This window comes from Miniopterus natalensis, chromosome 8, assembly GCF_054644295.1.
Source record: "Miniopterus natalensis isolate mMinNat1 chromosome 8, mMinNat1.hap1, whole genome shotgun sequence".
Taxonomy (NCBI): Eukaryota; Metazoa; Chordata; class Mammalia; order Chiroptera; family Miniopteridae; genus Miniopterus; species Miniopterus natalensis.
In genome coordinates this window covers 4,975,419-5,000,880 of record NC_142088.1, presented here as the reverse complement: position 1 = coordinate 5,000,880, position 25,462 = coordinate 4,975,419, and the positions used below count along the sequence as shown (strand labels likewise).

Here is a 25,462-nt window from a genome sequence, read left to right as displayed (position 1 = left end):
AGTTGAGCTTCATTTTTAGAAGTTATAACAGAAACATGGAAGTTGTGAGTGATGCTGCTGGTTAGATTTTCAAGCAAGGAAGCCAAGTGAAGCACCTTTAGAATGAAGTAGCAGGTGGAGGGACTTGATGTAGGGAACAAGGGGACAACTTTGGTGGTGATCCGAAGCTTGAGATGAGGAAAATATATGGAAAGACAAAACTGATAGAGAAGAGGCATGGGTCATATTACTAATTAAGAAATGGGGATAGAAGGGAAGAAAATAAGAACCATAACAGAGGATGGATGAACTGAAAAATCAGGTAGGGGACAGGGCTAGGCCTCGAGCGAGGCAAGGGACACCCTAGGGCACAGATAAGGAGGGTCTCACTCTCAGCACCTTCTTGTGTCCAGGGCACCCCATTTGCATCACCCTTGACCCTGCTGGGCCCTGAGGGAAAAGTTATAAGAATGTGGAGGAAAATAGTATGAAGAAAGAAAAACACAGGAGGGAAGGAACAGCATTAAATAGAAAACTGAGCTGGAGGCACAAAGTGGACAACTTAGAGGAAGAGTAAAGAACACTGAGTAAAAAGCCGGCGGAGAGTGGACCAAGTAAAGAGAGAGCGCAGACAAATCAAGACGTTGTCTCGTTTGAGAGACAGTCACAGGGAAAAAAGCACGAGAGGCTGTTCATAATACCATCAAGAAGGTGAGGTGTCCAGAATGATCAGAATGGCCCTGGAACCTTCTCAGGTGAAAGTAGGCCTCCTATTGCTTCTCGGCCTTTTGACTAAAATCAGGTGTAGTGTCTATTTTTATCAGTTTAGCATCTGATACATCCTCTGTCTGAGAACAATGTTTTGTTGAGCCGTACACTTGAAACCTGTATGGTTTTGTGGACCTGTGTCACCCTAATGAATTCAATTTAAAAAAATTAATTAAAAAGAAAAAAAAAATGGCCCCTTTCCAGGCATCTCATCCTCTCCATGGCTTCAGTCACCATTTATGATCTTTGACTTCTAAACACACATCTCCAGCCCAGACGTGTCACCCAGGCTCATTCAACCATGTGCCTGAAGATCTTTATGGGAAGATCTAATGGATGTCTCTATTGGAGGCTGTATCAGTTATCTACTGCTGAGTGACAAACAGCCCCAAAACTTAGTGGATTAAAACAACCATGATTTTATTTGCCAATTCTGTCAATTCCAACTTTAGAAAATCTCCTGCCTTCCATTTTTTCCATCCCCAGCATACTCGCTCTAATCCAGATTCCCATCACTTCTCACTTCTATAGTCTCCTGCTGGGCTACTTCTTACCTTGCTCCCTTCAGATCCATTCTCCACATCGGAGCTCAATGAGTGTTTCAAAAATTCAAACAAGGTCCTATGGCTCTACTGCTTAAATCCCAATACCGTCTTGTGGCCCTAGCACTGCGTGCTGTGGTGATTAAAGGACACCTACCACAGCTTCATATTTCCCCATCCTTCGTGCCACCTTCCCACTGAACAAGCTCCTTTTAGTTACTCAAATTTGCCAAGCTCTTGCAACTAAATCTCTGCCTTTACATACATTTTTGGGAAACAGTTTGGTATAATCCTCCAATGCTTTTATTTTTTTAATGGATAATTTCTATTATGGAATACTATTCAGCCGTGAAAATAAATATGCAAAATAAATGCAGATGACTATAACACACATAATGTTGAGAAAATACATCAAATCCCCACAACCAGTTGGCAGAGAGGCAGAGAGATACCGAGGGCATGATTCCATTTATACACATTTATATAGATTTCAGAACTGACAAAATTAATCATCTGTGATGTTAAAAGTCAAAGTGATGGTTAACTTGAGCAAGATGGGTGGGAACAGTTAGCGGCAGGCATCACTAAGAGGCTCCTAGGGTGTTAGAATCCAATATTACTTGACCAAAGTGATGGTTACTCAGATATGCTTCCTCTGTAATAATTCAAAATATATTATTTACCCATTTTTATCCATGTATGTTTACTGCAATTATGATTTTTATTTTTGAAAAAGTAAAAAATAAAAATTATCAAGGAATGATAAGAATAGGTAAAAAGAAACTAAAAATAAAAAAAATTTAAAAAAACAGAGTGAAGAGAGACACAAAGAAAGAACAGAGCTGAGCAGCAGGGAAGGGGTGGGGGAGCTTTCCCTGCAGGGAAATTTCAGGGCGAAGGGCTTGTTGACTGCAGTGAGGGTGCTCACTCCCTTAGGGGAGACAAGTGAAATGCTTCATTTATTATAATTTTGTCCAGGAGCGGAGCTACCCAACCATGGAATCAAAATAAACTCCTGTTCTGTATGCCTGGTGGATATAAAAAAGGAAAAGCCATTTTTTAATTCAGGAGTTGAAAAGCAAACCCAAACAAGGACTAATTATAACCACGAATCTGACATAATAGGTAAAGCTGACTGAGAGAATGTGTGATGTGAACCCCAGATACTGGGCAAGGGTCTGGGGCACGTCATCACTGCCTACGGAGGAGATCCAAGTCACCTTGGGTGGAGGCAGGAAAGGAGGGGAAGTGCGCTGAGCGAGAGGAAAGTGAAGAGGCAAAATGAGAAAGAGAGAAGAGGTAGAATGGGGGTGGGGGTGGGAGGTGGATTGAGGGTGGAGGCAGGAGGCAGGGGGAGGGCTGGGGTGAGGAGAGTGCTGCAGGGCGGCCAAAGCTGCCCCCTGAACTTCACCACCTTCTGGAGCAACCTGCAGGTCACACACATCGGGCACAGACCAGGGGGACCTGAGTTAGCTTAGCTTCCAGGTCTTCCTAGAGCTCTCATGAGGGGGTCTCCTGTCTGGGGGCTCCTTGGCCCCGCCCTGAGACACTAAGGGCTTTTTCTCCTCTGCACAGTGATCAGCAGTGAGGACTCCAGTGATGGAGACGACCGCCCCAAAGCCTTCGCCAGGGAACAAAGAAGGAAGGCTGGTAAGGCAGTAGGAGCTCAAGGCTTGGGCTGCAGGAATCTGAATTAAGAGCTACTGTTTCCCAAGATGTCAATTCTGAGTTCCATCTGTACCATGGATCCAGTATATCCTGGAATCCCATTCTCTGCATTTATTTTACCTTGACCTCTTTGAGAAATGCAGGAAGATAAGAAATTATTATTTATGTAATTATTAAATAAACATGCCTATTTTTGAGGATGACATCTATTGATGGTTCCTATTAGTCAACATATGTACCCTATATTGACTGTATAGTAGAAATAAGCTAGCAACGTGATGAGTTTGTTTTAAAACTCACTAGTTGCTATGCCTATAAAGTGTTGGGTTTCTACAGTAATTTCTATAGAGAACAGATACCTAATATCCCTTGATTGGAAGGTCATGTCCCCACCTAATCACAAACTTTGAATAGTGTCAAGGGTCCATTCCTCCACCTCTCTAGTGTCAGCAGAAATGGAGAAGGTATTTTGAAACCCAAAGTGTTGTTTTGGACAGAGTTCTTCAGCAAGTTGTGACACATAGAGTGACTTTTCAAAGGACCTTTGCAAATAGTGTCTTACTGTTTCCTTGACAACAGCCCTGAGGAGTAAGCAGGACGGACATCATTGGCCCTGTTTCTAGGTGAGGAAACAGCCACGTAAACGTTTCAGAGTCTCCGGAAAAGGCTCGTGGAGATACAGGGAAAGGCACAGCTACTGGCCTGGACTCTGTGCTATTTCCTCTGTAAAACTGGAGGTTGAAATGGTTATCAAAATGCTGTTTCCCTAATCCTATGGGCAGCATGAGCGGTCATAAACTCTGCAGCACTTTAGTGCACAGACTGCTCATGGGCTTTCCTTTCCTCCTTTCTCAAAGGACACTGGAAAGAGGCCTCTTTCGGAAAATACACTAGGAAAAGCCCGAGAACAAGTAAAAATGTTACCTGGTCTTAATACTACAAAAGATCAGTATTTCAAATAAAATGTTCATTCAGTTGCTCACTAGACCTATCAAAGTAAAACATAAATTTACTTCAGTGTTCAGGGAATGCGTGTTCTAACTTACGTGTTAGTGTAGGCAAACTGCTCTAAAGGTGGTCCCCATACAGGCCTATGTCTCAGACACAAGAGAAGGTAATTTCCCAGCGTTGTAAACAGTTTCAGGTGCGCCGGGGTGCACAGGAGGCTCTCTGCCTTCGACACAGATGTCCAAGGTCTCCCCACAAAGAAACAGCAGATGAAGGAAGGGTGACGTGACTACAGAAGGGGTAAGAGGTGGAAGAGAGAGAAGTACAGGAAGGCAATGTTCCAACAGAGTGGAGGGGCCCCTTGCCAGGGACTTGTCTCTGCTCTTGGGACAGGGAATAGAGCATCACTAACCTACAAGGCAGGTGACTTAGAACGACAGACCAGGTGGCCCATGTGCAGGCCATGGTATACATGGGTTTTCAAGATTTTCCAAGTTGTATTAGGAAATTTCTGCTGATTCGGTTCCTTGGTCGCAGTGAGACGCCTAATAACTCCTATTCCTTTTTGCACTGATCAATAACCTTTACTCCTTAGAATCAAACAAGAGGGGAGAGATCCGAGAAGTCACCTACTCAGCCCCCAAGACTGCATCACGTAAGACTATTGGGATTGCATTCCTAGACAAGAAACACGCAGAGTCTAAACCCAGAGCCCTGTTTCCTGATGTGTCTTATTCTGACTTTCTCTACATGCAGTGATTCTGCTACTTCTAGGACACCATTTTCCGCATTTAACTTCTTTGACCCTATTGGAATATGAAAGAGAGCGAAAAGGCCTTATAAATGGTTGTTTAACTGGATGAGCCCAGTCAACTGCTATATTGAAAATGTAGCAATAATACACTAGTAAATGACAGTCTTTTTTACTATACAAGATCATATCTATTAATGCTACAGAATTTAAATAATATACTTAGTCTCTACCAACATGCTTTATATTCTACAGAGCACAGTTAGCACAGTATTTCTGTATTCGTTGACAATATTGTCATTAGTCCCCAACTTAGAAAGTCTTGAAAGAATAATTTGTGCTGCTGTTTAATTATTGACTAAGAAATAGCTTCAGCCCAACTACTCTCAAACCCAAACGATAATTAAATCATGGGCTTACATTGTGATTTTGCACAGGGCTTTTGTGAATAAATGTTCATTTTGTTTCACAAAAATCTTAACAGGGAGATGGAGTAACTAGGCTACCCCAGCATTATAGTGGAGGACCCTGGAGGTGGTCAAGTTTAAGAGTCGGTTACAAATTCATGTGGAGAGTAGAAGGGAGATCCAGGCAGGAGCCCAGCATTATGACCCTGGGCACCGGAACTGGGTTCTACTGAAAGAGAGGAAACTGATCATCTCAACATCAGCACGATCGCAAACCCTATCGCCTGGCCGCATGACTGCTCATAGAATCTGTGAGGCCTTTGTGTATGAATAGCTCTCTCTTGCCTCCTACTTTACAGAGGCCGTGGATTTGAGAGAATCACCTCCTTGCAGGAAAAGACTTTGGAAAACTGGTAAGAGTAAATAAGATTTCTTCATAGTTATAAATGGACAGGGCTTTCTACAAAATATTCATTCTAACTTTTTTTTATGTCCTTCAAAGTAAAATATAAATTTGCTTTCATTTTAGCCTGTTTGGATTTTGACTTTTCTATGAGTTAGGCTAGTGGTTGTAACATATACACACAAAGAAGTCAGAGACTCAAACACAATAGAATTGGAATTTTTTCTCAAGTAAACATTCCTGGACGTATTAGATGCCGGAGGGAGGGGCTCTGTTTCCCAGTCATTCTGGGAAGCAGCCAAGTGGCAGGGAGATCTGCCTTCTTCAATACCACATTTCCAAGACAGCCCTGGGAGGGGAGCAGAGATAGATATAAAAGCAAATACAGATCCAAAAACAAGAACAGATCCATAAAGGGACAAGTAAAAGGAGAAAGAGAATCTGGGATAAGAAAACTGGGCCAAGAGGAAGCCGAGGTGCCGGGGGTGAAATATCTCAGCCCCAGGCTCAGGGGACAGGAGGGATAAAAGGCTGGCCTTCGGGTCATGTGACAAGGCAAGGCAGCTGAAGGAGGTCTGAGGGAGGCACGTTCTAGCCCTGGGCTTTCAGCTTCCCCACTCTCCTCTCTGGGTTCCTTTTCTCCAAGGGCCATCTGCTCCTTCTGCAGGGAGAAGTCGTGAAGGGTCTTCCGAGTCCAGTGCGGACGAGGTGCCCCCCAGGGCCGGGAGCTGTACAGTGAGACGTGGTCCTGATGAGCAGGGTGAGGTGCCATCGCTGGGCTCCAGGACATCAGGAGTCTGAGCTCAGAGCTCCTGCCTCCCTGAGCACACGCCATGGCCGGGAGCCCATTCCTGCCTTGATCTCACGCGGCCGCTTGCAACACTGCAAAGAAAGGAAACGTTATAATTCAGGCTGAACAGGATGGCTCTAGTTGGCCGGCAGTGGGTCTTACTCCGTGTTCGCGGACGCCCTGCCCTCCAGTGCGGTGAACCACATAGTGATGTCCCCTACTCACCACCTGCTCTGCACAGAGCAGAGAAACTGGGACAGAAAGCTGTTGGTCAGTTTTGTCACAAACCTTTTCAAACCTCAATAGACTCTGGTCATACTCTCTAATTATTGACGGAAGAAGCAGCGTCTGGTTATTACCATCAATGGGAATTTATAACTTTTGTCAGATGACCCCAATATGACATTGGCCTATATAGTGATACTTTGAAATAGCTTCACAATGAGGGGAAATCACACGTGTGATAAAGAGAGTTTACGTAGACTCATGGCAGCTAAGTCCAGATTCACTGCCAAATTAGTTAGCTGCAAACCTATGAAAAAATACTGGTTTTCAAAACGTCTTTGATTTTGCACATGGGCTAAAAGGTTGTGGGCCTTTGCCTCATTTGGTAGAGATCTCTTTCCTGCAGATGGGAAGAGACAAAAATGATCATCATCACGTCTTTATGTTCCAAATCCTTCTACAATGTGAGGAGTCATAAGATCTAACTCTTTTCATTATAGATTACTAGTTGTGTTTTCCTTTATATCCTAGGTTCTTCAGATATTGGAAAACAACCTACTTTGAAGATGAGAAATGTGAAACTACGTAAGAACAATTAAAACTCTTGATGTAACAGCTTTTTTTGCTATAAAAGCTTCAGTCATTTTTTTGGTTATATCTTTTAAATTTAAAAAAAGGAATTTGTTGGGATTTTAAATGATACGCATGATATATTTGGATGAGCTGGGCTAATTGGTATAAAAGGTCAATGGCACAAGAGCAATGCAAGTTTACTCTCCACTCAAACAAAGGATAAAGTGGTTCAGGGGTGGAGGGCTGCTCTGTTGCACACGATCATTGAGGACCCAGCTGATGGGGGCTCCCACTTCTAGAAAATGTTGCTTCCATGGTGTCCCTGCATAAGAAACAGAGACAAGGGGAAGGTTAAGAAGTGTAAGAAATGGTGACAGAAGGGAGTGCTTTCCATGGCATAGTTGTCCCCTGTCCTTGGGGATGGTTCCTGGAGCAACCTTGACCAACGGGTCAGATGGAGCCACCGGGTGGCCTGGCAGTAGGAGCGTCCCTACCCCTCCTACACGAGCTTCCCTTTTCCAATTTTCCTTTTGGAGAGTCCGTGCTGGATTGGCTCCTAGGACGCAGACTGAGGCTGTTACTGAATTTTACTTCCTTCCACAGGGCTAGTCATTGGTGACTCTTCAGAATCGAGTAACGGAGAAGAGCCTCAGGAAACGTCTAGTTCAGCCCTAAGAAATGGGTCAGGTAAAGAAGATTAAGATGCCGAGCCTTGGCCTGCGAATGTCAGGAATCTGAATTAAAAGCTACTGTTTCCAGATGCATTTTATTCTGAGCACCTTGAAGACCTTATACCCAGTTAATCCTGGGAACGCCTTTCAGCACTTTAGAAAATGGAAGGAGGCAGGAAATTATTATAAACTCTTGTTTAACAGGATGAGCCCTATTGACTAAATGTATATAATTACCCATTGCTCTTTTAGAAGAAATAAATAGCAAAATGATAATATTTTTTTAAATACCTGCTGTGGCGCCCACTAACAGAGATCTTAGATTTATATTGGTCCACATTCATGTCGCTTGTAATGGTAAAAGAGAACTGGTCCTGCTATGTAATTATAGACAGAAATAAAAGCTTCAGATCAAGCACTCTCAAACGTTAGTATAGTTTTTGACAGATTTCCATTACATTGTAACTGGATTATATCATGCTATTTTAAAGTACTTTGGCAAATAAGGCTTTACTTTGTCATCACAAAATCCTTAAGACTTAGGCAGGGTAATTCTTGCTATCTCCGTTTTGGGGTGAGGAAATTGATGTACAAATTTATAAGGGTCACAAAGGGTGAGTGTTGTATGTAGGAAGGAAGGTTGTAGGCAGGAAGATAAGAGCTGTGTCAGATGACCAAAGGCCAAAGAGGAGGCGCAAGGGGCCTGTCATACTCATAGGGGAATATATCAGTGCCTGATAAAAGACAACTTATTTAACAATAACAATAAACATATATATATGTGTGTATATATATATATATAGACACGTGATACATTGGTAGATGTATAAACACCTATATTGGTGTGGATATTAATATATTAATATATACATATATATTGATGGAGAAGGAAATATGAAAATCATAAAGAAACCAAGAGGTAGGAATAGAGCCAGCTATATGGCATACAAAACACCTAGAATAATAAAAGCTAAAAAAAATGGACAGAGAAATAAAAATAAACAGAGACTAACAGCATCATTGATTTAAAAAGAGAGAAACAGAAACTGAAGACAGAGGAGAGGAGCTCGCAGAATCTCCGCGATGGAGATAGAATCGTGTAAGGCAGACCAATGAGCTTAAAACAGAGAAGTGAGGGAGCGGGGGTACAGCTAGATTAGAAACAAAGAGACAGTCACCTGCTGTGTGTGAGGCGCAGGTGTGCCCCTCGTTCACCTGAGCTGGGAACCCACTTCAGCGCGACCGCATTGAAGCGCGTTCCTGGTCACCATGTACTGTGTGTCATTTTCTTACTTCCCTTCAGTGTCCCGTGGATTCAAAGCTCTTCAAATGACTAGAGGAAGCGAGTCAGAAGAGATGCCAGCCTTAGAGTGTGGCGGAGAAGCCAGTTGTGACACTGCTTGTCAGTTATCTTTGATTCCCTTCTGCACAGAGGAAAAGCTCTTCCCTCTTTTCCCCCGCCTCTCCCCCAAACATTGCGCACACGCGCGTGCAAATGAACACGCGCTCGTCCGCAGGCGGCCCTGGCCCGGCCTAGGCCCCCCCGCCCGCTGGGTCGGAGGGGCCGCAGAGAAGGGAGAGCAGGGCTCCTGGGTGGAGGGGGCACTGAGCGGATAATGTGAGGGAAAGGGTGGGAGAGGCAGGCTGGGGTCGGCAAACGAAAGGTGTCTGAGTTTCAGGCGTTTCTAAGTGGGCATGGAACCCAGCTGTCACCAGACGGGGGCTTTGTGGGGGAAGAGGGAAGACTTTCCAGGTACATCTCGGGAGCTTACCAGAAATACGGTGACAAAGCCCGTGACTGACGGACAGACTTGCCATGTAGAGAGCTCGGAGGGAGCTGGCGGAAGAAGCAGCGGCCAGCAGTGAGGTCCCTGGCGGAGAGCAGGCCCGGGGCGAAGGTGAAAGCAGGAATCTCTAAGGCTAAGCGGAACGGAGATGAAAATGTAAAGATAAAGATTGCCGTTGTAAAAACCGCCAAAAAAAACAAGATAAGATTGAGGGGAGGAAGCAAAGAAACAAAGGAAAACAGAAGGGAGGTGGCAGCGGGAAGAGGACCACTCCAGTAATAAAACCAGATCCGGAGGGAGAAGCCCGAGAAAAGAGGCGGGCGTGAGATGCGTACAGGGCGATCTGAGGCGCAGGAGGAACTGCGCAGAGACGAGGAAAATAGGAGGGAAACTTGGCAGAGAGAAGGGGTGGTGGGAAAGGGAGAGGAGGGCCAGGTGGGAAACGGGGGTCTGAGATGACGTGAGACGAAAGCCGTGTCTGCACAAGGGGTGGCTCACACCAGCAGTGGGTTTCAGGGTAAGGTGTCCCCAGGTGTCAAAGCGGCCTCTGTGACTCGCTCAGATTACTAGAGACGTCACCAGGCATTTCACCCACTCTTACGGCTTCAGTCACCACCCGCAAACGAATGGCTCCCAAACATACATCTGCCGCCCCGCCCTGTCTTCTTAACTTCTCAACTCACCCATCCGACTGTCAGGAAGACCTGTGGGCAGGGTCCTGAAGGCCTGAGCCGTCTGCACTCAGATGTCTTTCGATTTGAAACTCAACCTTCCAAAACTGGGCACATCACGTTTTCCCTAAAACCAGCATCTGTTCCCAGCGTCTCTCAGCTCTAAAACTCGCTGTCAGTTTACCCATCCTTTCAAGTCCATATTCTCAGTCACCGCCGACAGTCATCTCCTTAATCAGCGTAGCCCCCGGTTACCTGACTCTATCGATTCTTCCTTTAAAATGCCCCCGGCCTGTCCATGCACCCGCCTCCCCGGTGCTATGACCCTCACCAACGCCTCTGTCACTTCTCACTGGAACTAGAGCAGCAGGCTCCTGCTTGTCCCTCTGCTTCTAGTCGTGTTCCCACCAAATGTATTCTAAGCGATTTAGCTGAACCGGTCTTTCAAAAATGCAAATATGGCCCTGGCCGGCTGCTCAGTGGTTAGAGCGTCGGCCTGCGGACAGAAGGGTCCCGGCTTCAACCTGGCCAAGGGCACGTACCTCAGTCGCAGGCTCGGTCGCCTGCCCGGGTCAGGGCGTGTGCGGGAGGCACCCAATCGATGTGCCTCTGTCATGTTGACGTTTCTCTCTCCCTTCCACTCTCTCTGAAAAGCAATGGAAAAAATATCCTCAAGTGAGGATTAAAAAAAAAAAAAAAAAAATGCAAATATGTCCACGCTGCTATCCCTCATAAAATCCACTGTCCTTTCCTTTCCTTTCGGGTTAAGTTCATTCTCCTTCGTGTGGCCCCCCAAAGCTACCTAGGCCGAGGCCCCTTCCTCTTCACTGTCATCGTTGCCACTAACTTTCCTGCTCCGGGTTCAGACGTACTAGCTCCTCTTGGTTACTTGCATTTTCTGAATGTAGACCTTTGCACAAGCTTTCCACCCGCTTGGGGCTACGGTCTTGGTCCCGTCCTTCCATAATCTGGCTAACTCCTGCTTCCACGACACATCCTCTGGGAGGGGTCCCTCATCTCAGACCAAGTTCTTCCTGCCTTATGCCCCACCCTCCAGAGCACTCTGTGCGGCGATGTGCTCTAACACTCTTCAACTTTCAGTATATTCACTTCTTTATGTGCCAGTGTCACGGTTGCCCTTGAGGCTGACAAGACTGACGCTTCCGTAGTCTTATGCCCTTGATGTTATCAGTGCCCATCTCAGCACCTGGCACGTGAGAAAGCCTAACAAATGGGTTGAGCGAATGGAAAGAACTGTTCACTCTCTACTCCAACATTTGGAAATTTGTCTGGCAAAAGTTAATTTATTAGAGTATTTATATGAAATGCTTACAAAAATTATTTTAATAATTTAATTATATATACATATGTGTAGACGTATAAATGTAACAGCATTCCTGAAAAAGAATAACATCACCTAAAAAATATACAAAAATTTGTAAAAAATGTCATTAAGGAATGGATGGGAGAAAAATCTAAAGAAAAAAATAGAAAACCAAAGATGCAAATATGGGGCCAAAAGAAAAAGAAAATAGAGGGGGGAAAACAGATTGAAAGGAAAGGACAGAGACAATGAGGATCAGCAATAGTCAAAGAGATTTCCAGGTAGAAATATCCTTTGATTTAGGGGGGAAAAAAGGATGGTTGGAGGGCAGGAGGCACAAATTCAAATTACAAATTAAAATATTTTACAAACCATAACATAGGAGCAGAGCTCCAAGGACTTGGAAATAAGAAGTGTTCCTGCGTCATGTGTTCATCAAAGGATGTTCCAAGAGGCCAAGAGGCAGGGACGGAAAGTAGCCAAGCATCTGACACGATGGGTAAGGCCACCCAAGGGTCTTGGGGGGGAGGTGATTCAGCAGATACCACAGACCTTGGTATGTCAGAGGCAGGTGATCAGGGCTCAAGGACAACATGAGGCAGCTCACCAGCAGGGAGCAGGTCAGTTGTGAAGGTGAGAGTCAGGACTGGGGCCGCAGGATGTCGGGGGTCTGAAATCAGCGTTCCTCTCTCCTGCCGCACTTGACTCTGAGGACACTCTGATGAGGAAGGGTCGAGTCCACGTCTCAATCTTGCGCTCTACATTTGCATGACTTGACCCTTTGGGGAATAGCAGAGAAGCAGATCATGACCACAGTCGTGTTTAACAGAATGAGCCCTGTTGATTTTACGTGGATGATATAGTAGAAATACGCTGATTAAAAAAAAAAACAGTACCTTGTGTACTATACTAGTGTATCAATACCAAAGTGTTGGATTTATATAGTTATTTCCACCCTTGTGCATGGAGCAAAGAAATCCAAGTGTTCTTCTGTTGATAGATAATAGTGTCTCTTTGTCACAACCTTGAAAAGTCCTCAAAAGACAAATAAATAAATGGTCCTGCTACTTGTCAGGAAAAAGACCTCAGATAACTATTCTTAAACTCAACATATAGTTTTGAAGGCTGCCCGCCAGCATTTTTATACAGTGATTTCTCATCAACTTTTGCAAATAAGATTATATTTAATCTTCATTAAGAAATCTAAAGCCTGAACAGAGTAACTTTTGCTACCTCCCATTTAATAAATGAAGAAACTGATGCATATAAGTAATGAAGTGTTTTTTCAAAGCCTCAGAGAAACCAAGACTTTAGATATCAGTTTGTATGTTTGATTTATTTAGATACTCAGACATCGTTATAAACTCAAGCCTTCCACAATGTGAATTGTCATAAGATTTGGAATTTTTTTTAGATTTGTAAGTTTTATTTATAAATTACAGTTCTCTGACCATCACCTGTTACTTTCTAGGTGCCACGGACACTGGAAGCAGATCTACTGTGGAAAAACACAGTGGAAAAAGAAGTAAGAGTCGATAAGAACTTTCTTGATTTTTATGTTAAAAATTAACTATTTTTTAACGCTAATGTTTATCATCATTATTTTCTATACCTTTCATGGGGGGGAAGCCTTTTAAAGTAACTATATTTTTTTCAAAATGCTCATATCTTCATGTTGGTTTTTTTTCTGATTTTGAAGCATATGTGGTTTATAAACATTGGTGTATGTCTTTCCAGAATTTTTCTATCATGTATTAGTACATTTTGGAATATAGTTTTATTTATCTAAATAGGTTAATTCTATGCATACTTTTTCTTTTCTTGCTTTTTAAAATTAACGTGCCACACCTAGACAATAAAAACATTTAACATTTTTAAGAGCTATAAAAAATCTTGTTTAAGGGTGTTTTAACATGCACTGTTTTCATTTGTAGTATGGCTGAACATTTTTTCATTTGGTTTGGTCATTTGTTTTACTTCTTCATAGAATTCTCTGTCATAGAATGGCAATGCTTCCTGTTGTGAACACTTACATTTTTTAAACCTGGTCTCTGGAATTTCATCAGTTAACCTTATAAGAAACACAGGCCCATAGAGTTGTTTTGTTGGTAGAAATAGAGAAGGGCCTGGAAAGGATTTTACCTAAAACAGTAATATAGGATGTATACAGATATTTTTACTATAGCCTCCCACCTTGTTGCTTAAACTGGAATCAGCTTGAGATCTCGTATCTTTTTATTTTCAGATTTCTTTCCTAAGTACATAGTGTGAAAGATTTTTTTCAGTATTTGGGTGAGGATGCTTATTATACCTTGTTTTTAAAGACTACATCTTATATAATATTTTGTAAGCATTACTACGTATAGGATAATCATTATTCCCAGCTTCACTAAAATATTTTCCACATTTCCACATTTTTTTCCTTTTATCTTCAAATACTGATGATTTTTTGTTGTTAATCCTCAGCTGAGGACATTTTTTTCCATTCCTATTTCAGAGAAAGTGAAAGAAAGAGAGGGAGGGAGGGAGGGAGGGAGAGAGAGAAAGAGAGAGAAAAACATTGATGTGAGAGGAGAGCCACATCGACTGCTTGCCTCCCACACGAGCCCCAACCAGGAACAGGGAGCGAACCCACAACCCAGGTACGTGCCCTGGACCAAGAATGGAACCCGTGACGCTTCCGGACCGATGCTCTAACCACTGAGCCACATTGGCCTGGGCCAATGACTCTTCTTTTTATGCTTTCTGTCTACCAGACCTCATCCTTGTAGGCTTCGTCACACTCTCTTTCTTACTGCTCTTACTGCTACATTTCATACTCCCAAGCCTTCCACAACTTCTTTCCTTGTAAGTCAAACCACATTTATACTAATGACTGCTAAAACTCAGTCTTCCTTCAGTGTACACATTTTGGGTGAAGATATACAAACAGACTTCACAATTGTCAATCATTAACAGAGTAGCACAGGAAATTTGGCAAAATGAAAGGAAAAACAAGATTTGTGGGGAAAGGGGTTGTATCCCCCAAATGGGGGTGTGGAAGGCTTCAGCATAAAGGTCAAGATTATGAAAGATTTTGGCCAAGCTTTCACTCAAGCTAAAGACTGAGTAGAATCCTGTCAACTTATGCAAACAAAATCCCCATAGCTCAGTTTATAGGACATGGCAGGACAACTCACAGTGACCCCAACTTTCCGCAGAATAAGGTGGTGAACCCAGAGTTTTATTTTTTTTTTTTCAAGTTTTATTTTTTTTTTCAAGCTTTAAGTTCTACCCAGAGGCAAAGAGTCAAGGATCCATTTTTAACATAGCCCTGGGTATGGTCACAACACGGTTCCCAGTGGCACAGATACTTATTGACACAGCCTCACAATCTAGCGACCACAGGGGCTAAATGCAAGGTAGGAACCTCTGTATTTTCCACCATGATGCAACAGAGAAGAGCTAATTTTACCGGGTTAGAGTTGTACCCTTCCTGCTTAGGGTGCTTTTCTCCTCCAGCTGTCCTCACCCCAGGTGAAAGGTACTAACATCCCAGAAATTCCTTCCTGATGCTGTGTGGCCAATAACAGAAACTCTGCATCAGAAATAGTTACTTTTGCATATTGATGCATCCAAGAATGTGTTGGATGAGTAATTTAAATGAATATATTAATTCTATCGGTTTGTGAAAAGTTTAATCCTTGAGGTAGTTTCAAAATAAATTTATTAAACACAAACTCTTATCTCAACATCTGCTTTTGGGAATAGTAGACCAGGACACACTCATTTTATTTCTCATTTAAATCTTTAAAAGGAGTCTTTGTTTTCTGAGCACTAGGCCTCAACAGTGGGCTTAGAGTATTCAGTAAACCATGTTTTAAACAGATGTGCTACCATCCGAGCTATGTTGTTGCATTTAGAGAGCACAGGCAGAGTATATTTAGCATTATTCTTAAGGGCCTTGCTATTTTCAGGATGGTAAATGAGCACTGGCTTCAGCTTAAAGTCACAGCTGCATTAGTCCCTCGCAGGAGAGTCAGCCTATCCTTTGAAGCTTTGAAGCCAGGCACTACTTCTCTTTTCTAGCTATGGAAGTCCTACATGGAATCTTCTTTCAATATAGGGCTGTTTTTTCTACATTGAAAATCTGCTGTTTAGTGTCTTATTAATTATTAAACTAGATCTTAGCTAGATCTTCTGGATAACTTCCTACAGCTTCTACATCAGCACTTGCTACTCCACCTTGCACTTGTATGTTATGGAGATGGATTCTTTTCTTAAACCTCATGAATCAACCTCTGCTAGCTTTCAAAGCAAGTCTCTGAATTACACTTTGCTGGTGATGTCTGAGATCAATGGTTCCTTGATCTCCTTGACACTCCCCCTAATTTGCTGTAAGCTTCTGCCTGATTTCAGGTGCTTTTTACATTTTCTTTATCATGAATGAGAGAACCACATGTGACTATGTAAAAGCATACTGTAAATGACTGGTGCTGTGTACAGATAGGTTGTTTTTGTTGCTATTATTGTTTTCAGTGTGATGACAACCAAGACAGCACAAAAGTTGAATGAAGGCAAAAATAAAACACTTGAAGGTTACTGACATATATAAAGCTTGTAAATCTCTGTTTATAATTCTAAGTGATTATTTTCTTTTCTGTTTCAAGGAGAAAAGGTACGACACATCAATAAAATAAATAGTCTCCAAAGAGGTAAGAACAAATGTGAGGATTCACACCTGTGAGCTTATCGCAGACCTGGTCTTCCTGCCAGACCCTGTCTTTGCCACAGCCCCGAAATCTCCTATGGGCTTCATAACTAATGGATTATTTAGCGTACAGCCTGAATCTTTGTTGTAACAAAGAGACCCCCATGGCTTAAATCACATAATTTGTTTCTCTTTCATCAAACACTCCAGATGTGGTAGGAAGAACCTACCCATTCACCTGAGTATTTCTGTCACCTTGATTTGTGTGTATGTGTGTGTGTGTGTGTGTAAATAGTATGAATATAAACATTCAAATATAATGCAAATAAATATATGCATATATTTCTAGCATCTCTATCATTTTATCTCCATGCTTATCTTTATCATCTTAGTTACTTCCCAGGTTATACTTACCCAGGTCTAAGATTTTTTTCCTCTGAGTTTTTGTGAAACCTTTTTATCTTACCTGCTTTAGTAAAACAGTTGGAATTGGTAGTCTAAATACAAGCCACATTTGCTTTTTCTCCTGCTTCCTTTTAAAACATATTCTCTCAAATAATTTTTCCTGCCCCAGGCTGAAGTCTTAGATAAGCCCCAGAGCTGTGCCAGTGTCTTTCAGCAGCAGTGATATATTCTCATTCGGCATTAAAAAGCCTGAGCCGATATGTTAAAACTGGAAAATATGTAGTGAGGAAGCTGGATGGGGCGAACCTCTTCTCTCATCCACATTTCTTCTCTAATTGCAATCAGTATCTATTGCTTTTAGCTAAGTCAAGTTTAGGGAGGAAGGAGAGAAGGAAGTGGTAAGGAGCAGAAATGGTCCTCTTATGACATTCTTTATGTCTCCCAGATATGGTGGCTGCATGAGCCACATTTGAGGGTTCTTAAGAGACCTCTTTCTTGAGAATTTCTCAAATGTATTTCTCCTAATGCAAGAACTCCACTGACTGCTTACCACTTCCCTCTTAGTCTCCCAGCTTTAAGGAGGTTCACACCTCATTCATCTAAATGGTTCTCCTAGAAGCAGCATCTCTTAAGAAGAACTAATGGAGCTCCTCCCTTCCCCAGAGAGGCCCATGAGAATCATGCCTCTTTATGGTCCTACTGTCAGTGAGCAAGTAGCTAGCTCCCAACATACTCATCCTCTCTAGACTTTCCAGGTTGAGTTTTTAAAATTCTCTGCCTCCTTCAAATTCCTGGAATCTCAGATCAATTACTTTGAGGTTGAAGGCTTCTTATTTGCCTTGAGGGTTGAGGGAACACCTTACTGAGCTTCTACAGAAAGTCTGTGGTGTTGATAGTTTTTGAACAGGGAACTAAAGAACAGCCACTTTACTTCCTGGGGGGGTAATTAAACTCTCATAAAAAGATTAGTATATGTAAGGGCCTTATATTTATGTCTACCATGTAATAAGCACTTATCAAATGTTAGCTGTTATTATTGTTATTCTCAGTGTTCCTTGAGATACAAATGAAACTCTGTCTTAAGTTCTTTTTTTCAATTAATATGGGTATAAATGAATTAAGATTAATGTGAGGCTAAAAGAAAAAGAAATCTAAGATGAACCCAGGTCAAACATCTAAGACTTGGTAAGTATAAGGCTATGGGTTATGTATTTTTCTTTATGTGTTAGGCTTTTGAAAAGTTACAGTAAAATGGAATTATTTGAAAGCACTATTATATGCAATGCAACTTTTCACAGCATCTGTTTCTTTTTTTGTTTGTTTGTTTGTTGTTTTTTTCAGTGACAAACAGAGGCAGACATAGAATCCAGTCTCTGAATAACAAAGTCCCATGGAAAAGAAACAATTCAAAAGGTAAGGTTTTAAAAGATGGATACATTTTCAATAACTAAACACCTCGATTCTCATGCTTTATTCTTTGCTTTTAGTAACAAACCTATTTCCCTAGTTGCTTGATGTAACTGTACTAACTGTTGAGAAATATATCAGATTTAGTCAATTCCAAAATGCATCAGGGATTGAAAGATGATAACACTGCAAACAAGTAACTTGGTGATGAATCTACAACCAGAACCCAGGGCCCAGGGGGGCCACTGCAGGGCTGCCTCTACTGAACTGATAACTTTTGGGCTGGAAATACAGCTGAACCATGAACAACACAAGTTTGAGCTGTGCCTGTCCATTTATACATGAATTTTTTTCACGTTTCACATCTGGGGATTCAACCAAATGCAGATTGAAGAAAATGTTTTCATTCCCAACTGCAGATGGAAAATACTCCTTTCTATTTGCCATTGGTTGTATCTGCCTGTGTGAAGGGCCAGCTGTAGAGTCGAAACTTAAACCTAGATTTTCAACTGGGTGGGAGTCTTCACCCCTAATCCCTGAGATGGTCAAGGGCCAACTGTAGCCATGAAACACTGTAACTCACAAGTAATGTAGCTGTCTTGCCTCATGTCCCACCACCCTGAGGTAATTGTGTGGACCTGGGTCTGTTGCTTCTCTTTTTCTGCCCCAGGTTACTCATATGTAAAATAAAATGAAATGAGATAATAAATAATAATAAATAGACTGACTGCTCTCCAAGGCTCATCCCGGTTTCATATACAGCTTCAACATACTGCGGATCCCCCACTGCACCATGGACAGCTCCTGCTTCTGCATCCTGAGCAGGGAGCCCAAGAGGTGTCTTTGGATACGATCATCCTGAAGTTCATTTTAAGATTTCTACATCAGTTACTATGGAGTCAGATTCTCAGTTATTTACTCCACCTCACCCCCACTATGCAGAGGCTCTAAAGTTCAAAGCCTCCTCCCTGTGCAATTTGCAGATGACTCTAGAACTCCACTGAGCTTCCAATTCAGCCAGAAGAAAGCTGATGTGAGAGGGACTGAGGAAGCAGATAAGACAGGCACTGCCTCCTGTTGGGCTGCCTGATCATGATCCTGCTTCCCCCGGCCCAAATCTACAGACAGATTTGTCAAATTATAGACAAATTACAGTCTAAAATTCTTTTTCTGGGCACAAAACTGGGGAAGGGGAAGGAAGTTTCGCTGGAAATTCTCTACTTCTCTACTAGTATAGCAGACTCAATATATGTTACCAACTCTCAGTAGTTGAATGGTGGCCAACTTGCTTAGGAATTCAGACATTGGACAGTCCTTCTGGAAGGTCTGCACCTTGCTGTAGTTACCTCATCACTCAAGGTGGTTCTCTTGGGCAGAGTATCTCTCAAGAACACCCAGTTCTGGTCCCATCCAAACAGGGCCCCATCAGGCCATGGAAATCATGCTTCTTTATTGATTCCCTTACTGGCTCCCAGCTCAGCCTTTCCTCCACTGCACCATGCTCTAGCTATGACCTTCACCTTTACATTTCTTAGGGATGAGTCTAAGAGTCTCTCCTTCCTTGGCATCCCCAAGGACAGAGGTCCATCTTCTGTGTGGAGCCTTTAACACCTTCTCTCTTGGATTAAGGAGAGGTGTCTGACAGTTCTCTCCAAAGAAATGTAGCTTCTCGGGGCCTGATGGTAGGGAAGGCAGAACCAGCCTCACCATCCCCTCCCATGTTCTGTGCAGCAGGACTAGACTAGCATCTTGCTTTATGGGTACTAGGCTCCTGTTGTCTTGTTCTTGGATGTTAATGCTTCTGCTACCACTCTGAGGAAATCAAAAAGTCACCTAAATACCCTGATATACTTTTTTGCCCATAATGATTAGCCCCAACTATTAAGACAATTATTTTTAAACTGACTTTAATTTTTCTGACCACATTATTATTTATAAGGGTTAATGTGGGGTTTTTTGTGTTATTAAGATGATAGACCCAAGAACAGTTAAATCCTACTTTTCCAGGCATCTTACTTCATGGATGTAAGGTAACAACAAGGTGCTGGAACATGCCAACACACCAGGAACCATTGTAAAGCAAAGCTCATCAGTACTTTGACACATATGATTTGGTGTTCAGCCCAAATTTCTTCATGCTGAAAACTGGGCTAGAGAACACTGAGCTTCTGTTTGTTTGCCCTGAAGTGGTCTACAAACCTGAAGATTTTAATGAAAGGGGAGTCTAGCTCCTCCACTAAACCCAGAAGGATTTAAACAGAGACACTAAGAGCAAGAGAATGTATGTTTGCCGTTAGTAGCTGCTGATGAACAGACTCTGGTTATTGTCAGGAGTATACTTCAATCTTATGAAACATCTTTTTGTCAACCTTTTGTGTTATCTTTACCCCTATAACTTTTAGAATGCAGGCGTCTGTTTCTATAAGTTCCCCTTCATTGAGTTAGTTTTGAAGTTCTCGCTGATTTTTGCCACCATTCTTGGTATAAAAATGTACTTGCAAGTTTAGGTTTGTGGCAGCTATCTGATCTGTAGAGTCCACGCGGGGGTCCACCCTTGAGACCTTGTACTACTCCCTTTTATCTGTGTCTTTAACAAAGGACATCTCCAATACCTTATTTAATTTTAATTTTTATCTGTACACATTTATTTCCTCATCTACTGAATGAAGATAGTTTTAGTTCCTATTTAATAGATTTGTTTCAAGGATGAAGTAAGTTAATAGAGCCAAGGTCTAAGGATGGCTCCTAACACATAATAATCACTCAACAGATGCCCAGTTTCATTATTCTTCTCACCCTCTTGCTTGGGAAATACATAAAACACTGTTTCAAATTTATTTGGAATAATTTGGAGATAATAGTAAAAGAAATATAGTGTGAACCTCAGTTAAGCATCATCTTTGTAACTAAGTATAGGCTTGGGTTCAGCAAACTGTGGCCCATGGAGCAAATCCTGCCCACTGACTGTTTTATAAATAAAGCTTTATTGGAACACAGCCACAGCCACCTCTTTTTATTTATGTAGTACCTATGAATGCTTTCACAGTACAACAGCAGAGGTGAGTAATCACAGCAGAGGTCATGGACCTTAAGTAGTTACTATCTGGCCCTTTACAGAAAAAGTTTCTAAGTCCTGATCCAGGCATTTAATATCTGTATTGAAGTACTGGCCAGGCTCCTGAAGAGCTTTCACTTGACTGGTGTTTTTCTACAATACCACTGTTTGCAATTTTACAAACAAAGACATTTATGTTACTTTTTCCTCCTTAGGGATAAAAGCTGGCAATACTGGGCCTTTGAAAAGATCCAGAAAAAGAGGTAAAAAGAAGTGATTAATACAGTTTTAGTAATTAAGCATCTAAATTTTTATTTTATACTGTTTTCTAAATGACAAATGAATTTTTTAAAATATTTTTATTGATTTCAGAGAGAGAGGAAGGGAGAGAGAGAGAGAAACATCAATGATGAGAGAGTCATTGATCAGCTGCCTCCTGCACGCCCCCGACTGGGGACCAAGCCCACAACCCGGGCATGTGCCCTGAACAGGAATCGAACTGCCATCTCCTAGATCACAGGTCAATGCTCAACCGCTGAGCCATGCCGGTTGGGTGACCAATCAATTTCTTTTTTTCTTCTTTTTTTTTAACATATCTTTATTGATTTCAGAGAGAGGAAAAGAGAGGGAGAGAGAGAGATAGAAACATCAATGATGAAAGAGTTATTGACCGGCTAGCCCGCAACCCGGGCATGTGCCCCGACCGGGAATTGAACCCCGGTCACCTGGATCCCAGGTCGATGCTGAACCGCTGAGCCACACCTGGCTGGGCCAATCAATTTCTTAATTGGTTTATAGAGCTGGTAACAGAGGTTAGGGTAGTCAGTGGCCTTGGTCAGTTTCAACAATATGACAGGATGCTGATAATACCTACTTTATTGATGTTCATCAGTTGGTCTGTGGGAGAGCTCAGGCCTCCTTGGGCCTGTGCAGGACTCCCTTTGCTGCACTGATAACTTTTGAGGAGAACACTGTGAAGTGTGTGACTTGCATGCTATTTAGCTGACCCTTCTCTTGACCACATTGAGAGCCACCAGTTGCCCACCAACCGGGACCCTGGGTGGTGGTAATACAAGATGTGTGTCCTAATTCCTAAAATTCCTTTGGTTATGTGATTTTTGCTTATCATTTCTTCTTTTTGCCTCAATTTCCCCCTGTAAATGGGTGAGTGACAGATGAACTCAACTGAGTGGCCTCCCAGGCCCTACCCAGCTCTAATAGAACTGACTCTGAAAGGACCAAGGGCAGCCCACTCTCCCCATCCCAGACAGTAGCCTCAGTGTATGTCTTTCATGGATCCCCCTCAATGTTGGTCGGAAGGACAGGAGCAGGTGCCGCTGCTACTGAAGTTCATTTTAAGATTTTCAACACCTGCCTCAGCAGAACCAGGCCAGTGCCCCACCCCAAGGGTGGACAGAGGCCCCCTTCCCAGTTTCTTCTAGAGCACTTCACCCTGGGAGTCACAGGGTAAAAGCCGTAGAAAAAGTTCGCAGGAGGGAGAAGTGAAACAAGGCAAAGAGCAAGGACAGGGGTAGACACTGCTCCTGCTGGGTGCCCCATGGCCATCCTGCTCTCTTTTCCCCAGGGGGGCCTCAGATGGGGAGAGAAAACTAAAAGTTGAGGGGTCTTCTCCACCCACATACTCAAAGCAATAATACGGCCATCAATCTTCTGCACTAACAGAAGAAAAACCATTGTGCCACAGGCTGCTGTGGCCAGCAAGCTCTGGAATTCAGTCCTTCACACGAGGATGTTACGTAGGATTTCAGAGAACAGGATTGGAGGAAGACACCTCTATGTGTCTAACCTGCTATAAAAGAAAGACCTGGCTCATGGGAAACTCCTTCCAATACATTATTTTAATTTATAAAAGAAGTATCCCAAGGTGGGTGAGGAGAGAGAGGGCCCAGTTGTAGAAGAAGATGGACTGAAAAAATAATAATGCTTCCTTGCAGGTCCAAGAATTCCCAGAGATACAAATATGGACTTTAAACCTCCTATACTTCCCGTGACCTGCGGTCAGATGAAGGGGATGTTGTACAAGGAGAAAATGAAAGAAGGTGAGTGTCCTGGTCTTCTACACTTCAACTGGAGACTGCCCATGTGGATCTGATATTGTTCAGGGGCCGGACGCCTGTGTCGGGTCTCCAAGAGCATCCCAGGTTTGGGGATTCACTAAGAGGACTCAAGGGATTCACATCTAGTCAGACTCATTGCTACGATTTATTAAATTGATACGAAGCAAAATCAGCAAAGGAAAAGGGCACATGGGACAAAGTCCAAAGGAACCAGGTGCGCTTCCAAGAGTCCTGTCCCAGTGGAGTCGCACAGGGCACGCTTAACTCTCCAGCAACAAACTGTAACAGCGGGTGTGAGATGTCCATCAGGAAAGCTGCCCTGAGCTTGGGAGTCCAGGGTTTTTATCAGGAGTTAGCCACATAGCTACACTTTTCCTCACACCTGCCAAAATTCCAGAAGGAAAGCAGGTGCTCAGCGGGTGGGACCCCTCCCAAAACCCAGGTTCTCAGATGTTAGCCAAGGACCAACCTTGGAAGCAGATATTTCTAAAGACAGCTGTCTCAGGTCTGCTCTGTTAGGTCTTTTCTGCACAGCATCCCAGGTAGGCTGGAGGAAAGATGGCATTTCCACACTTTTAAAATTCATAAACATTAGCCTACCAGGCCACCTCCCCTTGCCCCCTTGGAAAAGGTCCCTATGATGCCCACCCAGCACCCAACCCAAGAACAAGCACCTCAATATCAGGGTGGGAATGTACACATTTAAGAAACCCGGCAACAAGTTCACAGCCCGGTTCCCTGTAACACTGTACCGCCTTGTGCCAACCGGGGGAGCGCAGGACTTAGAATCAGGGGGCCTGGCTTCAAGCTTCAGCTTTACTGAGAGTCCGTCTCATCTCGACCAAGTCATTCTCTCGCATCCTAAACTTCCTCCTCTACAAAATAGAAATTGCAATAAAACTTGCCTCGCCATATGAGAGAAAGCGGCATAACAGATATAAAATAATTTGCAAATCGTAATTGTTAAAGTACAGCACAAATGTTTGGCTGCCATGATTGAGTCCCCCCTCCTAAAAAAGAGCCCTTTCGACACCAACAAGTATAAATGTGTGCCCTGGAGCTATATTGCATATGAGTAATTTAACTTTTCCTACTGTGTGACATTTCCGTAATGACTTTCCACATAAAATAGCCATGAATCCAAAATATGAGAAATAATTTGCTTGCCATTACCTGGCTGATCAACACTGTACAAGACGAGGCAGGAGAGGCTGTGGGAGCAGCTGCCACGTGGCCACCTGTGTGTCCTCAGCTGTCCCCTCTGAAATTCAGCCCGGCTCCATCCGGAGCCTCAGGGAAGGGCAGGGCAAGAATCCTGGTCTTCTTTGTTTTAGAGCCATTCTTTTTTTCTTTTTCTTTCCTCTTTTGAATATAGCTAAATGCTTTCTAAAAGTAAATGCTGGTAATAACTGTTGCCCTCCTCGTTGCCCGGTGAAAGGAGCGTGGGCACAGGGCAGGGAGCCCCCTCCCGCCCTCGCCCTTCGCCAGCCGTGGGGCCCCGAGAGGCGACTCAGCTCTTCTGTGCTGCTGATTCGAAGCCCAAACTGGGGGGGGGGGGGAGCCAAGTCCTGGGGTTTTCCCAGTCGGGGGCACCCCTGGCACCAAAGGGAGCTCAGCCTGCCTTGCCCGGACCAACAGGAATCTCGGCAAAATGCATAAGGACCAAGGACGGGAAGCAGCTCACCCTCAAGGAGTTTGAGGTCGAAGGAAGCCACGAGCGGTCCAAGAACTGGAGGCTGAGCGTGCGCTGCGGGGGGTGGCCCCTCAAGTGCCTGATCCAGGTACCCTCCCGGCGGCCTGTCGCCTTCGCCAGCCCCAAGCTTTCTTGGCCCCCGCCCAGGGCGCGTGCACCTGTCACTAAGCCCCCCCCCCCGGGCATGCTCCTGGCCGGCTCCTGCGCGGCCTAACCCTCTCCACGGGTCACTCTTATCCCTCGGGAGGTAAACAGTGACCGGTGGCCTGGGCTCTGTCACTAGTAGTCGCCGCTGGGTAATTTGGTGACAGGGAAGTAATTTAAATTGGGGGGCGGGGGCAGGGAGGCGGTCTTGGGCTTTGGGGACCAATGTTAGAAGTAGCACAGTAACGTATCTGGGAGGCAGCTGGAAATACCAAGCTCAAAACAGTAGAAAAAGTACGAAGAGGACACAAAGGCCCTCGTAGCATTCATCTCATTTCCCTTTCAGAAAGGACACCTCCCAGACCCACCGAGAACCAGGAGAAAGGTGATTGTCACGTGACTTTCTGCCCATGTCGCATCTAGCCTGTAGCTGATTTTCCTCTTCTGCGGCCTTAGTCTATCGTTCCTAAATTTGCTAATTCT

The 25,462-nt window shown here is 43.5% G+C and overlaps 1 protein-coding gene and 1 pseudogene across 1 annotated transcript in view; both read left to right on the top strand.

Moving 5' to 3' along the window:
* SP100 (SP100 nuclear body protein) overlaps window positions 1-25,462 on the top strand; it is a 55,618-nt gene that overhangs the window by 22,692 nt on the left and 7,464 nt on the right. The window contains exons 8-20 of the mRNA XM_087819524.1: window positions 2,268-2,414; window positions 2,865-2,939; window positions 4,501-4,560; window positions 5,423-5,476; window positions 7,013-7,066; window positions 7,658-7,741; window positions 11,890-12,006; window positions 12,979-13,032; window positions 17,944-18,015; window positions 21,280-21,327; window positions 23,020-23,124; window positions 24,781-24,923; window positions 25,326-25,364. Coding sequence (XP_087675650.1) covers window positions 2,268-2,414; window positions 2,865-2,939; window positions 4,501-4,560; window positions 5,423-5,476; window positions 7,013-7,066; window positions 7,658-7,741; window positions 11,890-12,006; window positions 12,979-13,032; window positions 17,944-18,015; window positions 21,280-21,327; window positions 23,020-23,124; window positions 24,781-24,923; window positions 25,326-25,364 — 1,052 coding nt within the window. The remainder of the gene's footprint in view (window positions 1-2,267; window positions 2,415-2,864; window positions 2,940-4,500; window positions 4,561-5,422; window positions 5,477-7,012; window positions 7,067-7,657; window positions 7,742-11,889; window positions 12,007-12,978; window positions 13,033-17,943; window positions 18,016-21,279; window positions 21,328-23,019; window positions 23,125-24,780; window positions 24,924-25,325; window positions 25,365-25,462) is intronic.
* LOC148092547 (U2 spliceosomal RNA) lies at window positions 752-860 on the top strand (annotated as a pseudogene).